This window comes from Mustela erminea, chromosome 11 (genome assembly GCF_009829155.1).
Source record: "Mustela erminea isolate mMusErm1 chromosome 11, mMusErm1.Pri, whole genome shotgun sequence".
NCBI classification, from domain to species: Eukaryota; Metazoa; Chordata; class Mammalia; order Carnivora; family Mustelidae; genus Mustela; species Mustela erminea.
The window spans coordinates 46,517,927-46,533,496 of NC_045624.1; the positions used below are offsets into that span (position 1 = coordinate 46,517,927).

Below are 15,570 nucleotides of genomic sequence, written 5' to 3' on the forward strand. Positions count from 1 at the left end.
CTCTTAGAGAATGACTTAGGCAAATGATAGTAAGGAAAGAGAAAATGAGCGTGACGTGATGACAACTGCCTGCCTTCATGAAGGGAGCTGAATTGCTGACTGATGACCAGTTAGGATCTGTATCTAAGGTGCCACCCGTAATGACCATATGTTAGTCTTTGCTATCTATTAATATTTTCTGTGGCCAATGCATATGATATTACAGCTATAGGATGATCAGCTAAGAATGTAATTCACTGGAGATCACACATTCACCCTTGCTGACCGGCTTTGCAAAAAAGAAAAGACCAACTGCAAACCAAGAGGCGAGGAGTCAGAATGTCTCTTTTTTTCTAAGCATTCCTGAAGTGGGTCACAGGCAGCCTGCTCTTGGGGGTCCCAGCCAGGGGAAAAGGCTGTGTGGTCCGCTCTGTCTCAAATCTCTTCTTAGTCAAAAAAGAAAAATTTGGGTTTGCAGTGCCGTGATGTGGGACTGCTTGAGTGCATTAAATCAACGGCAAGAGTTGTTCAAAAGGCAGGCCGACAGAAGACCTCTGAGGAGAGTCTCGTTTCAAATACTCACAGTATGATTTCCATATTGGAGGCTGGTATTCTTCAGCATCTAGAATAAAAAAGAAAAGAAATCAGTCTGTCAGCCTGAACGTCAAACTGTCAACATGTGTGTTCTTTGGAGGAACAACAGTCTGTCAGCAGTACTTGCGTTCTGGTCCCAGGGGGCCCTCTCTGCTCATTTATGGGACAGTTCCAGCCAGGAGGGAGGAAATACGCATGGCAACCCTCGCAGACCCAACACCACTCTCTTCAGATCACTTACCGTGACAGAAATCAATTGCTTAACCATTTTCATAGAGCCCAGTAAATCAAAAAAGATTTTTAAAGCAATTAACTTGATTGTACCCTCCAGTAATCCTTTCAAATGGTATTTACTTAACTTGGCATAATAAACATATAATTTATCTCACAGTTTCCCATCAGACCTTTAGCCCATTTATTAAGACTTGAGGGCAAGACGTAAAGTGGCAAGTATGTAATATTAAATCTGGGAAGTTGTGCAGCTCCACCAACTGAACTCCTACAATGACTGGGTCTGACAGCAGAGACACCGATGATTCAATTGGAATCGCATTATCTCCTTGAATTTACTCCAGTGTGTGACTTAGGAAATTTCTAGAACACCTCTCAGCAATCAGAAGTGTCAGAGTGAAAGAGTGAGAACAAAATGGAGAGGACGAAATTGTTATTCATCAATCTAGAAAACAGACAATGGGAGAAAATCTGCTTGTTCAGTCGATTCAACAATCCCAGTGCTGACAGCTGAATTTATAATTCTGACGGAGTTATTAGAGCTGTCCTGAGCTTGTAGCATAAGGCCTTGGTAAAACGTACTGTAGCTTGTACAGCCAGAGGGGAGAATCCTTTCCCTCTGGATATCACAGAATGCTGAGCTGGGGGAACCGTAAGAGTTCTCTAATTCAGCACCTTTATATGAGGGAACTGTTTTCATCACCCTGCACCCCCAAAGCATCAGACAGCTATCCTCCCAACTGCCCCGTGTCCTGATGCTACTGTCACATACCACTTTTGTGCCAAGGACTAGATCTTCTCTGACCTCTTGCGCTGAGATAGTTTGAGAATTTTTCCCCTCCCGAGAAACAAATATGTTGTTTGTATAAAAACTAACACAAGAGTGGTGAACCTCCCCAAATCCTACTTAATTATAGTTGTGTAGCTTAAATTAAATTCTTTCACAATTAATGTCTTGCTCTCTGGGGTCCACCAATCACAGAGGTAACTAAATGCCTCCAAATATAGTTTCATTCAAATAACTCCATACTCTTAGGTCTGTATTGTCGGGAACCTACCAATGCATAAACACCCAAACACATGCACACACAAATACAGTGTGTTAATGATGGTTTGTGTTGTTATTCAAACTTAGTTTGCCAATAAAAGTGAAATTCCTTATAGTTCTGCCAAAGTAGAATAGTTTCTTCCAACTGTGAGCTTTTAACCCAAACAAGCCACTAATTTCACCCTATATATGACATAAACCAGTTTTAATGAATTAACAGGAGTATTTGTTTATAGAAAGCATTCAAATAAAATAAATCAAGTTGCCAAGTCCAGAAAAATCAGGTCTTGTATGTTAATATGTGGATGGCACTTTCAAAAATATTTTTCAAAGAGAAGGATACACACACACAAACCAGACTGCACAGAAATGCAAATCCCTGAGATGTCATCTAAACAAAGCTATAATGTCTTATTATTTTGGATGAGATTTGTTCTGGGGAGCATAATCTCCAGACCAAGTCGTGGTCAAGAATGGTCAGTACCGGGGCACCTGGGTGGCTCAGTGGGTTAAGCCTCTGCCTTCGGGTCAGGTCATGATCTCAGGGTCCTGGGATCGAGCCCGGCATCGGCCTCTCTGCAGAGAGACTGCATCCCCCTCTCTCTCTGCCTGCCTCTCTGCCTACTTGTGACTGCTCTCTCTGTCAAATAAATAAATAAAATCTTAAAAAAAAAAAAAAAAAAAAAAGAATGGTCAGTACCTAGAGTGCAATTCTCGGCACATTGACGGAAGATTCCCAAAGAGAAGAAGCAGTCTTCTTTACACAGGTTTTAAATGGAGCTCAGATGCTCCTCTTGGCTCTCCTAAGGTCTTCTGTCATTTTTAAAAAGATTTATTTATTTATCTGAGAGAGAGAGGGCAGGGGTAGGGGCATCAGAAGAGGGAATGAGAGAATCTCGAGCAGACTCGCGGCTGAGCATGGAGCCTGCCGATGTGAGACTCGATCCCACCAACTGTGATGATGACCTCAGCCAAAATCAAGAGTTGGATGCTTAACTGACTGAGCCACTGATGTGCCCGAAAGGTCTTCTTAACTGAAGTCAGAAGTTTAGATTAAAGGATCTCTTCCTCCCTGTCCATTACAGTCCTGTTGTTTTGTGGAAAAACAACAAGAACAAGAAGAAGAATTTTGTTTCATCTGAAACACTGGCCCCTGACTTTTTATAATTTTCATTTAGGCTTCCCTGTATGCTACAGAAATAATTCACCCCTTTTTAGTTGCTCCTTGTTAGTAATATTACACAGAGGTGAAAAAGGACGCCTACAGAGACTGGAGATCATGCTTCCCTGCTTAAAATTCTGTAGTGTCTTCCTTCTACATTTGGAATAAGATATACAAACCTCTTACTGTGGCCCACAAGGCGCTGTGTCATCTAGTCCCCACCGGCCTCTTTGACTTCTTTGCAGACATCTTGTCCTTTTACACATACCCAGACATGCTAACTCTCTCTCTCTGTTCCTAGAACAAGCTAAGCTCTCCCACGCCCCCGGCCATCGCCCTTGTGGAGGGCCCACTGCGTCTCTGCATGGCTGACTTGCTCTATTATGTTGGGCTTGGCTCACATGTCACCCCCCGGGGCCTTCCCTGACAGTCTGGTGTAAAGCAGCCTTCCCCCAGCTCTGGTCACTCTCCTTCATAGCGTTTGTTGCCGTCTGAAATTATTGATCTGTTGGCTTGTTATCACAGGGCTCATCCCACTATTAGCCAAACTCCATATAAACAGGCATTTTGCCTCATTCCCTTGTGCATCTGCAGCCCCCACAAGGATGCCTGGCATGTAACGGGCACCCAAAAAGCCTGTGTTAAGTAAGGAAACTCCCAAAGTTCAGATTTCACCTCTGATCAATGACCGGCTGAATAACTCGAAGCTGGTTACTTACCTTCAAGAGCCTCCCGCTACTCATCTTTATAAAACAGAAGAAATAAAATTGCCTACCTCCCAAACTATCTCTTAGGTCACTGTGGGAATTAAAGGAGATACCAGATTTCAAGTTCTTGGGACAGTGCCTGGCCAATGTCGAGTTCTTGGTGTAGCCCCACTGATGTCCTCATCGTGTTGTTGTCAGTGTTATATCAGCCTGTTCTGGTTCTCCCCAGGTAGTCTCCCGCCCCTAGACCACAGCCTCGACTCTCTCTCTTCTTACCCTGGATCTGGGGCCTGTAATTAAGTTCCAGTGCTGTTGTCATGGAAGGTTTTTCTCTCCCATTAAAGAATTCAAAGTGAGAGGCCATTTGTCATGCTTCAGTGGAACAACTATAATTACCTTGGTCTTAGAGACATGTTTCACAAACCACTAAAGCACAGTTAGGAGACCTCGGTCAAGACACAAGGCACAAAATATTTTTAATATGTTGAAATGCGTCTTTAGCTGCCTCCAACACTACCCCACCCACGTGCACATTTGCCCCAAGTTCACATAATACTTTTCAAAGCTCTACTTCACACTTGGATAGCCTGACACTTTTTTTAATCCCCCCCACCCCCAAACTGGGAATAGGTTTTCTAGGTCATTTGGTTCACCGTCCTCATTTGGCAAATGAGGAAAATGAAACACAGAAGCGATCAAGTGGCTTTCTCAAGGTTATAGAGCAAGAGCAAGGCCCAAGTGAGAGGACACCCGCAAGCTCTGTCTTCCAAGTTTCTGACACATCAGCCATCCTGGCCAGACACATTCACCCCATTTACATGTATTGAATCAGGAAAAAAAATATATTGCATAACAGGCTTGTTACTTTGACTCTTGTAAAGCTTGAAAGACTAAATAAAGAAAAGGGGGGAAAAAAAGAGCTGTATGAAAGATTGACCTCAAATCGAAGGGTGGGCAGCATTCCATCTGTGTACAGAACCCCATCGAAGAATTACAGTGAGGGAGGTGTAAGGTACCAGAACTTTGACACCATAAAGCTTAATACTCGTGGAAACTGTATTATTTTGTTAAACGTCTTAGAGAAATGAGTACGATGCAGAAGGAGGGGGGAGGACGTAGAAGGGAAGAAGCTCCGTGTTTTAAGAAAACAAAAAACAAAAAACTATCACTGAACCCAGAAGACAGTTACACACTTTTGGAAAAGAACAAAAAGGGTCAAAAAGACTTAGAAAATATATTGCTTAAAAATATTAACTAATTGGCATTGGAACTTTTAAAAAGTGTGTAAACTCTTGGACTTGGCGATTCTATCCAAGGGAATTTAGCCTAAGGCTGTACATGAACACGTACAGGTAAATACATGAACAAGGTGTTCATTGCTGCTTTGTGAACAACAGTGGATCTAACTGTTCAGAAAGAGGAAGTGGTTAAATAAATTATCCTATAATAGAGATGTGAAAAGAATGGTGTGGGTCAGAGCTTCGTGGTCAACAACATGACCTCTGGAGCTAGACTATCTAGGTTCAAAACCTAGTTCTGTCATTTACCAGCGGATTGACCTTAGCCGATTTATCTCATCTCTCTGTGCCTCAATTTTTCTTATCTACAAAATGGGAGTAATAATACTGCCCAACCTACAGCATGTTGTGAGGAGAGCATGGGCTAATATGTATGAGTACTTAGTCTGGTGCCTGGAATGCAGTAAACTCCATGCTTGCTATCATTCTCTCTCTTTAACGACATGGGCAAATATTTATGGTAACATTGAGTATTAAATCAGGTTATAAAACAGTCTATTAAATATAGTCCCAGTTTCAGAAAAAAGATATGCACTTAGAAATGATCTATAAGACTATAAACCCAATTATTAACAGTAGCTATACTTGATAGTGAAAATACAGGTGATTTCTACTTTTCATTTGCTCACCTGCATTTTCTAATTTTCTGATCATATTGTTTGTGTAAAAATTTAAATAAATGAGAAATAAATTCGTGGAATGCTAGGTTGTTTCTCTATCTCTTTTTTTAAGATTTTATTTTTAGGGCCGCCTGGGTGGCTCCATTGGTTAAGTCTTGGACTCTTGGTTTTGTTTCAGGTTGTGATCTCATGGGTCATGATCTCACGCGTCCTGATATCAAGCCCCATGTCAGGCTCCCACTGGACTGGGAGTCTGCGCTTTGCCCTACTCAACTGCATGTCCTCTCTGTCTTTCAGATCAATCAACCAATCAATCAATCACCACCCTGGAAATAAAGTAGAAGAAAAAGACCCAACCAAAATAATCCTTACAATAACACAGGTAGCGTATAGAGTTTTAGTTCAGGAAGTTAAGAGGGAAGGCGAAAGAAAAGACACAAGGGCTTCTGTAGCAAAAGGTCATGTCCAATCCCCTTGGCCCTCTTTTAAAAATTTTGTGAAATCAACATTAATGAGCAATTTTAAGCAGGCTGGGAAGCAGAGATCTCTTCTCATTAAAGAGGGGGCGGAGGGAGAGGAAAAAAAGATGTAATGCTTAGAAAATGATCAAAATCTTAAAAAAGTAGGTCATAAGACCACTTGTATGAAATAATCTACAAAGAATCCAAACATATTAAACAAAAAGCAAAGCAAAGAAAAGCTGGTTAAAGGGGCCTGCGTGCTAAGACTTTAAAGTCATCTCAAAAACCTTCTGTGCTGAAGTAACTCACCCTGAGAAGACGCATTGCCATCCTGAACTCTGGGGGAAGGAAGAAGAATTGCGGTGTCAGGGCATGGAAAGCTTCTCCATGGCTGAGGCCCAAGGAGAGGACAACAGGGGCCATGGAGAGCATGCACCATAAAAACTCATTTTCTCGATCAAAAGCATCACAAAAATAACTTACCATCTCTACTGTTTTTACTGAACTTAAAAAGGAATACACACCTACTGTGGAAAAACAGAAAAATTCCAACAATTGAAAAATGTCTATCTTAGAAAGCCGCCTACCTCAGAAAAAACACCATTGATCGATTTATGTGACTCTGCCTAAATCTGGCTTATAAATGGCTGGAATAAAAAAATTTTTTTTGAAGATTTTATTTATTCATTTAACATACAGAGATCACAAGTAGGCAGAGAGGCAGGCAGAGAGAGAGAGAGAGGAGGAAGCAGGCTCCCCGCCGAACAAAGAGCCCGATGCGGGGCTCGATCCCACGATCCTGGGATCATGACCCGAACCGAAGGCAGAGGCTTTATCCCACTGAGCCACCCAGGTGCCCCTGGAATAAAAATTTTTTTAAATGGTCTTCTATCACATACATTGTTCTGCAATTTGCTTTTGAATTTCATGATATTCCTTTGGCATCTTCCCACATCAGTATGCAGAGATCTGTACTGGCATCATCATTATTATTATTATTATTATTATTATATATTTTTTACGTGTGGCTTGGTGTTCTACTCCATGAGTAATACCCAAATGAATTTGATTCCTTTATAACAGTTTCCAAAGGATGAACATTTAGGCTACTTTTATTTTTCCATTACTAAAAACAAAGCTACAATGATATGTTAAATCCTGAGTAAAGGGTCTTTATATTTTTTGTTTCAAAAGCTGTGAAAATAGCCTTCCACATGGCACCAGGGTTCCACATGGCACCAGGGCAGCTCAGTTGGTTAAGTGTCAAACTCTTGGTTTCGGCTCAGGTCATGATCTCAGGGTCATGAGATCAAGGCCGGTGCTGGGCTCCGTGCTCAACGTGGAGTCTGTTTGAAATTCTCTCTCTCGCTCTCCCTCTGCCATTCCCCCTGCTCTTTCTCTCTCTTTCTCTCTCTCTTGCTCTCTTTTGTAAGTAAATTTTAAAAACTGGCCTTCCAAAGTTGTATCAGTTGGAACTCTCAGCAACGTGTGAACGAATGCCTGTATCCCCATACCTTCACCAACACTGGCTATCACCAATATACGTTTTAATTTTTGTACATTTAAGACTCAGTGAGAAAATACACAGATAAGCCTAAGTGTGCCTTTGCAGGAAAGCAAATGGAAGCATGGAACGTTCCTCAGAGTGAACCTGTGGAAACATATGGCCATGGAGTGAGGTGGAAACACATTAATCCCATTCATTTTGGTAGCTGCAGTTGGAAGGCTCTATTCTTCTAGGCCTCTTCAGCTCCAGAAATATGTTGACTTGATGCAATCACCTGAGGAGCAAGTGTAAAGGAATCTGGGGACTGATTAATGAAGAAAATTTAGAGAACGCCATGTGCTACACTCGAGTAAGTGACAACTAAGGAGGAAGCCCTTGTAAACCTCAAGAAGAGCCAGATTCCTTCGGCGGGCTCAGTGGCGTGTGACTAGATCAACAGAAAAACATATGTGGGGCCTCTGGAAAACGCGAGCAGTGAAAGATTCACCAATTTAGAGAATGTTCTCCCAGGAATGTTGGAGAGGACCCATCCTTAAGAATCCTTCAAGCAAAGCTGCATAAATTACTATATGGGGGCGGAGGGGGCATCACTGGGAATAGAGGGCCATCCCCTCTTCCAGAAGGGCCAGGTCTCAGCTGTTGTTCTTGACTTCTTGATATACACATTTGTAAATAGGCTCCAGGTAAGGAGCGTCTTCTGGGGAAGTTGGGTGGAAAACAGCTTTCTCAATCAGACATGGGACAGCCTCACAATGAGATCAACAGTACTTGCTGGGTGATTAGCTTAATGGGCCCAGAAAGGGTTGGGATCCAAATGAAACTGAGCAATGATAGGATGAGCAGGATGTCACATTTGTGCCCACACTTCAAAATGCCCCCAACAGTCACATCATGCCCAAAAGCTTGAGTCTTCAGAACTTCTGTGGAAGCCAGAGCATGTAGCCTGTAGCTGTGGTCTTGTCAGGCCATTGTGGCCAAATAGGGCCATACCTGAGCTGCGTGATGACCTGGAGATCTTCCTAACTGGAAATGTGGAGGAGCTGTCTTTCAGATAGCTTTCTCGTTGTCACACTGCCTAGGGAATACAGAAACAAGAGTTCTAATGCTTGGCACCTCTACAGGCTCCCTGCACTCCCCTGAGAAATTGGACATCCAGGTATTCACTTTGAAAACTGCTTGCCTGGGCAAAGAAGGAAGGCCTGGTCTGCATCTCACTGTGGATTGTACGTCAGGGATTTTTGTCACTGATTTAGTCCTACTTGCAGAGAATAATTAATAAGACAAATTCTTAAAACTAAAAGAAAGTAGTAAGTTAATTTAATAAAATTCCAGACACTTGGCTGGGCCCCAAGGACAAGGCTAAGCTGAGATTTTTCTGAAGATGATGAAGCTACTGAGGGCCTTGGGCTGGAGTCTGTGGTCACTAGAGGGCACTGGGGCCACGTGGAGCTTCAGTTCTGGGCCAATGTTCTCTATGCAGAGCATGGTGAGTGTCTTTCATTCAACAGGTATTTACTGAATACAAACAGTGAGCCAGACCCTGGGGACACCTCAGTGAATGAGGCAAGTAGGCTTCTGGAGCTCTGCGGGATCTGGCCCCTGGCCACCTCTCCCTGGTCATTGTTTCTCTCTTCTCTGGCTCACTACGCCTCAGCCACTCTGGCCTTTCTTTCCGTCCTCGAAACCATCAAGATCATTGCCCTCTTAGAGATCTCACACAGTTTCTTCCCTCTGATTTCCACATGGCCGGCCTAATTATCATCTGGATCTCAGCTTCAATGTCTGGCTCCTTGGAGATGTCTTCCTGGACCATCTTATCTAAAGCTGTCTTTCAGATAGCCTCTGGTTCTTTGCAGTCTTTTTACCATCTGAACCATTTTTACTATGTGCTTACTTCTTTCTTTGTTCAGACAGACAGTACTATGAGAGCAAGAGGCTCATTTCTCTTGTTCTCTGATGCCTGGGTCACCATTAGCCTATTGAGTACCTTTTGTGAATTAGAAAAAGGCACCCTTTTCAAGCAGGCTTGGCAATGGCTTGGCAGCTGGATGGCACCTTTGTGTGAGAAGATGCTTCTTCTGGGAGGCAGAGCCCTGAGCCAGAGCACATGGCCTGGTGATGGGAGTCCAAGCTGGGTTCAGCCCCAACTCATCTCGGCTGGGCATAGACAGCGCAACAGGAATGGCCCTAAATGTTGTATCCCAAGGTATACAGATGCTCAATAAACAGTGGATGAGTGAAAGACAGACATTGTTCCCTGACTCAAAACTCACATTCCATTAAGGGATACAAACAAATAGAGGCAATCCTCCAGCAAGAGGTTGTATAGGAGGAGTGTCTATTGCAGAAGCTCCCAACCTTTGGAAGCTGAGTGGGGCTAGGACAGTAAGGCCCTTCCCATGCCTTGGCCAATACCCATGGCCTTGAGCATCCCTGTTTAGAGCTCCTTCAAGAGTAGTCCCAGGGCAGTAGAGTTTAACTATCAAGGCTTATAGGCTCCAAAGACTTAGAGAAGCATAACTAACTGTCAGTACCATAGCAAATTACACCTAGTCCAGGAGATGCTGTTTTGACCAGACATCTACTATAGGAGCCAATGGCAAGGAGTTTCTTTGTGAACAAATGGGCTCATGGAGTATGATTCACAGACCAAGGTATGGCCTGGAAGGACCAGAGGCAAAACAGAACATGGCATGAACAGCTAGAAGTGGTTCAGCCTGTTAGCAGAAACACAGGGACTATGGGGGGTGTGTGTGTCTGTCTGTGTGTCTGTGTCTGTGTGTTTCTGTGTATATATGTAGGGTTCAGAGTAGCTAGGAATTAGAGAGATAAACGTGCCAGGTAATTAAGGGTTCTTAAAACCATGCTAAGGGCTTACCTCTGTTTTAGAGGGAAAGGGAAATAAAAGCAGGAAGGACACAGCACCTAATTTGTACTTTCAGAAGATGACTCCAGTTACAGTGTGACACAGGACTGGGCAAAGAGAAGACGGGAGAGAGGGAAGATAAGGGGGGAAATGAGGGAGCTGGGCAGGTGACACTAGTGGTCGAAATTCGAGTGGTGACAGGGGAGATGGAGAAAATGGGATGAATTCAAAAGGTGTTGAGAAGGTAGACTCCACAGGACTTGGTGATGATCTGGTTGTGGACAGAGAAGGAAAAGAGAGAAGAATCACACTGGCCTTGAGCAGAAGAAGACAAATGGTTTTGGCATAAGCAACTGGACGGAGAGTGATGCCATTCACAGAAATAGGGCAGACCAGAGCAGAAGCAGGCCTGGCAGATGGCGATGCACTTGGCTTTTTCCTGTTGGAAAGAGATGCCCATGGGACAGCCAAGTGAACGAATCTAGGAGGCTTGGAGTTCAGAAGAGAGAACTGAGCTGGTGATCTAGAAATGGAAGCCCCAACATGCTGCTATGGCCATTCAAGTAGATGACGTGACCTCGGATACACATTCAGAGTGAGGACTGAAGGCACTTTACAGACCCCCACGGAGCACCAACAGTTAAAGCTTGAGAGGAAGAGGGGACTGACCAGAGACCAGAGAGATAAGGGAAAAAGCCACAAGATGGGCTGACATCAAAGGCAAGACCAGGGACACTTAGAAAGGGAGAAGTGGCCAGTCATGTCGGAAGGTGTTTAAGCAAGATAAGCATAAGGACCCACTGCTTCAGCAACAAGGGGGTTTTGGAGGACCGTGCAATGCAGTGTGGGTGGGTGTAATGGGGTAAGTGAATGTGAGTGTTAAATAGAATTTGTGAGTATGCACAGCTCTTCTGGGAGGTATGGCCGTGAGGTGGAGGTGAATAGCTCCCTCCAGTAAGGGGCCGGGCGGAGGGCCAGGGGAAGTGAAAGACACAGGAGCTGTAGTTTGAGTATCATTGGATATCACCGTCATTTACTTCTTGCCAAACCACTTGCTTATCCCAGGCCATCTTCTCCCTTGGTGCCCTCTCTCCCTACTTCCTGCCCAAAGTTTCTACAAAATGCAGGTTCCTCCAGGCAGGATGGAGCAGCTTTCTTAGTGGATAATTTCCTCCTTTATCATTCCTCCTCTGCTATTTCTTTAGAGACCACCGCACACCCACTACCTCCTTTCAGCCTAGAGGCCTGTCTCTCCTCCCACAGCCCCTGCCCCCACATTCTCCCTTCCAGCATCTGCCTGCCTCTTTACAAATTCTTTTCATCAGAGGAATTTCTTCTTGGCTTTCCTCCAGAAGCCCTTTTGGGCATTCATTTATTCAGCCAACAAATATTTACCTAGAGCTTACAGCCTACTTGGCACAAAGTAGTACACTAGGCACTGGTGGAGCTATGAAGGCGAGATGCAGAATCCGACCAGAAGGAATCAGTTAGGAGGTGAAATAAACACATCACTTCATTCATTCATTCACCAAGCACGAAGTGCCCGCCTGCTGGGTGTCCGGCTCCTGGCCACATGTGCACGTGACCATGGCACAAGGTAGAAAAGTGACACGTTATATAGCAAGGTCAGACTGAAAAGTGCTGTTGGAATGAACAGGTAGGGGGATTCTTGTCAGTCATCTCTTGACAATTCTTTTTTTTTTTTTAATATTTTATTTATTTGACACAGAGAGAGAGAGTGCACAGGTAGGCAGAGCAGCAGGCAGAGGGAGAAGGAGAAGCAGACTTTCCAACAAACAGGGGGCCTGATGTGGGACTCGATTCCAGATGACCTGAGCCAAAGGCAGATGCTTAACTGACTGAGCCACCCAGGAACCCTCCTGACAATTATTCTTATATTTATCTCCTTCCCGAAGGAGGCATGGCTTCTTCTTTAGAGAATAGTCAGCTGTACCTCCAGCCAGCTCTACTCCTACCATTTAGAGGAGACACTTTCTTCTCCTGTTGTAATACTATCTTTTCTGAGTTCACTGTGGGCACTGGTGTCTCTTCGGATAGCTAGTGGTCGTGGCAGTGACAGACTAAATTCTCATGAAAGCAGCTCACACATCATGGTCCTGGCAATGAATGTCACTACTGGCTAGGAAAGAAAGATTTCTTGGCCATATTATACTCAGAGTCAAAGAGAGGAAGGCCTAGTGCAGAGACAGAAGAGGAAGAAAGGTCTTCTACCAACCCTGGAAAGGAATCTGTAAGTGCCTGGTACATTCCAGATTCTGAGGTGGGTCCTGTATATGCCTTCTCTCACATCTTCACAATTTTCCTCAATCATCTCTCCACACGTTCCCCATCTATCTACCCACCCACCCATCTATCCATCCATCCTTTCAGCAAACACTTCTGTGCCAGGTGCTGTGTTGCAGGATGAGGACGCCGCCATTAGCAAGGCAAGCCCAGTCCCTGTTTCGGGGGTGCCTTCAGTCCAGCACGGAAGGCAAACGTTAAACAAGTCATTAAAGTAAACTATGGAAAGTGGTATAATAGAGAAAACCTCAACACTCTCAGCTTCCTGGGTGATGTGCCATGCTCCCCCATGAGTCTTAGTTCTCTCATTTGGAAAGACAGAGATTGGGCTAGAAAGCCCTCCAGGGCCTCCTGGTGGACAGCCCCAGGACTCCCTACGTTCTCAGTCATGAAGCAGCTGCCATGTTGCCACCCTGGCTTCTCTGATCAGAGCTGTTCAGTTGACGTGGAGGTCAAAATCTAAATCCCGAGGAAACTAGAAGACCCTTCATGTGCCACGGAAGAAACCCTTCACATGCCTTATATAAGTGGTGAGGAGTAGTCTAGAGAAGCTCTGCTTTATGCCCCAATATACCAGCTCAGTGGGGGAGGGGGGCTCCTTCTCCACTCCTGGCCTGGGAAGGTCCCTCAGCAAGTGAACCCTTGGCCTCTATCCAGGCCTGTATTGTGTCCTGGTGAGATGGAAGTGATTTATCTCTTGGCTTTGTGCCAGTGCTTGGGAGGTGTTCTGGCCTCGCAGGTGTTCTGGCTCTGTGGCACCTGGGGACAGGTAAGCCTGCTAAATGCTGGGGTTCCGTGGTTAGCAGGTCAACCAGTTAACAAGCCTCCTGTCTGCCCTTGGTAATAGAGGTGACATTTTAGCCCATGTCTATTTTTTTTTTTCTGCTCGTTTACAAGAGGACTGCTAGATAATGGGCCTCCAGCAACCTGTAACGGAAGGCAGGCTCCATTTTCCTAATGAGCAGACCTCCCCCAAAGTTTCTGAATATTTGCCCTTGTAGAGATAGCAATGAAATTATCAGGTGTCTACTTGTAATATTTAATTCATTCATTTGACTACACGTGCATATTTAAAATCAGGTACAATACGATCCACCAATTGAGCAATACTGCTTTTCATCAGTTTGCGTTTTGTGGAACAATTCAAATTTTCCACGTGGATCTTTGGCACTTTGTGAGTCACCTAAATGTTTTTTCCCAAAGCACATCATACGGTTTTCTCATTAGCCTTTTCAGAGTAAAAACTGCGAAAGTCCATGCAGGCTGCTGCCCCTGGACAGCTTCTTGGCCCTGCCACACGCTTACGTGACATGCGAGCAGCTCGCTGGCTTTCCATTCGTCCTGCAGGTGGTCTCCATGGCACACCCACTGAGCCTCGCTGCCTTTTAAAGTAATCTTTAAAAAGTCTGTGGTTGGAAAATAAGGAAGGTGCTAACAGGAATGAGGTGACGGTTCTGGAAATCTCTCTAAGATGTTACAATTGAAAGCCAGCACCGTGGGGCCAGGGCCCAAGCCTTCCCTGGAAGAAACTGTCCCAGGAGGAGAGCTGGGCTCTGAGGGTCAGGAGGGCCAGGGAGATCTAGTTTTCACTGTATACCCTTTTATATCCATGGGATTAGCAAGAAAAAGAAAAATCTTTTAAAAGGTTTATGTACGATTACATTTAACATCCGTAATTGTGAGTGTATCTGGGGCAAATTTCTTAGCCTCCTTTTTATTTTATTTCATTTTTTTAAAAGATTTTTATTTATTTATTTCCCAGAATGAGAGAGAGAGAGAGCAAGCACAGGCAGAGTGGCAGGCAGAGGCAGAGGGAGAAGCAGGCTCCCACTCCCCCAGCAAGGAGCCCGATGTGGGACTCGATCCCAGGACGCTGGGATCATGACCTGAGCCGAAGGCAGCCACTCAACCAACTGAGCCACCCAGGCATCACTTAGCCTCCTTTTTTAAAAAGGATTTCATTAGGTGACCTCTATAAGGGGGTAAAACTATCATTGATTATGGTAATTTCAGGTCTGTATGTCTTTTCCAGAAAGTAGGTAGGTGTTCAAAATAAAGGAATTGAGAAACCCTATAATACAAGAGATTTGGTATAAAATAAAATTTCAGATGACACTCTCCTTTCTGAGAGATAATTTTGGGGCTATATCATAAACATAGACATAGATGTTTTAACCACTACTGAAAGGTTTTCTTTACACTATGTTCTTGCATGTTTCATGTATGGTCTTATTTTATATACATAACAAGTTTGTAAAATAGATATTATTAGTCTCATTGTATTGGTGAATAAACAGAACCACGAGGATGACCAGAGTCACAGGGTTAAAGGTAGTAGAACTGAATAGTCATACCTAGGTCTGTTCAGCTTTTTCCACTACAGAGTCCTGCTTCTCCTACTAAGCCCTGCTACATTCTGATCCTTCATAAATATTGTTAACATAGGATTCCCCAACAGCACTGAAAGATGGGCGTTACTATCCCATTTTACGGACAATGGAATCTGAGGACCAAAGGAGGGCTGTATCTTGCCCAAAGTCGGCCAACTTCTCTGTACCGCATAAAAAGAATACAATGTGCTCCCAGTGGTCATCTTGGGAAGGCTGACCTACCTATTTCACAAGAATTAAATACATTCTTTTTTTTTTTTTTTTGCTCTTTTAAAATCAAATTTAATTAATTATTCCTTAAAAGCAAAATTATCTTTCCATGGGACCTGAACAAATTATAACACTTAGTATATGGTGACAGTGATATTTATACATATACCATTTTAAAGTTTACATTTGCTTC

The 15,570-nt window shown here is 43.9% G+C and overlaps 1 protein-coding gene across 2 annotated transcripts in view; it reads right to left on the reverse strand.

The window, feature by feature from the left end:
- The window catches only part of CHN2 (chimerin 2), a 290,529-nt gene that overhangs the window by 140,824 nt on the left and 134,135 nt on the right, over window positions 1–15,570 (reverse strand). For both annotated transcript variants that reach the window (XM_032305767.1, XM_032305769.1), the window contains exon 2: window positions 563–601. In XM_032305767.1, the coding sequence (XP_032161658.1) occupies window positions 563–601 (39 nt within the window). The remainder of the gene's footprint in view (window positions 1–562; window positions 602–15,570) is intronic.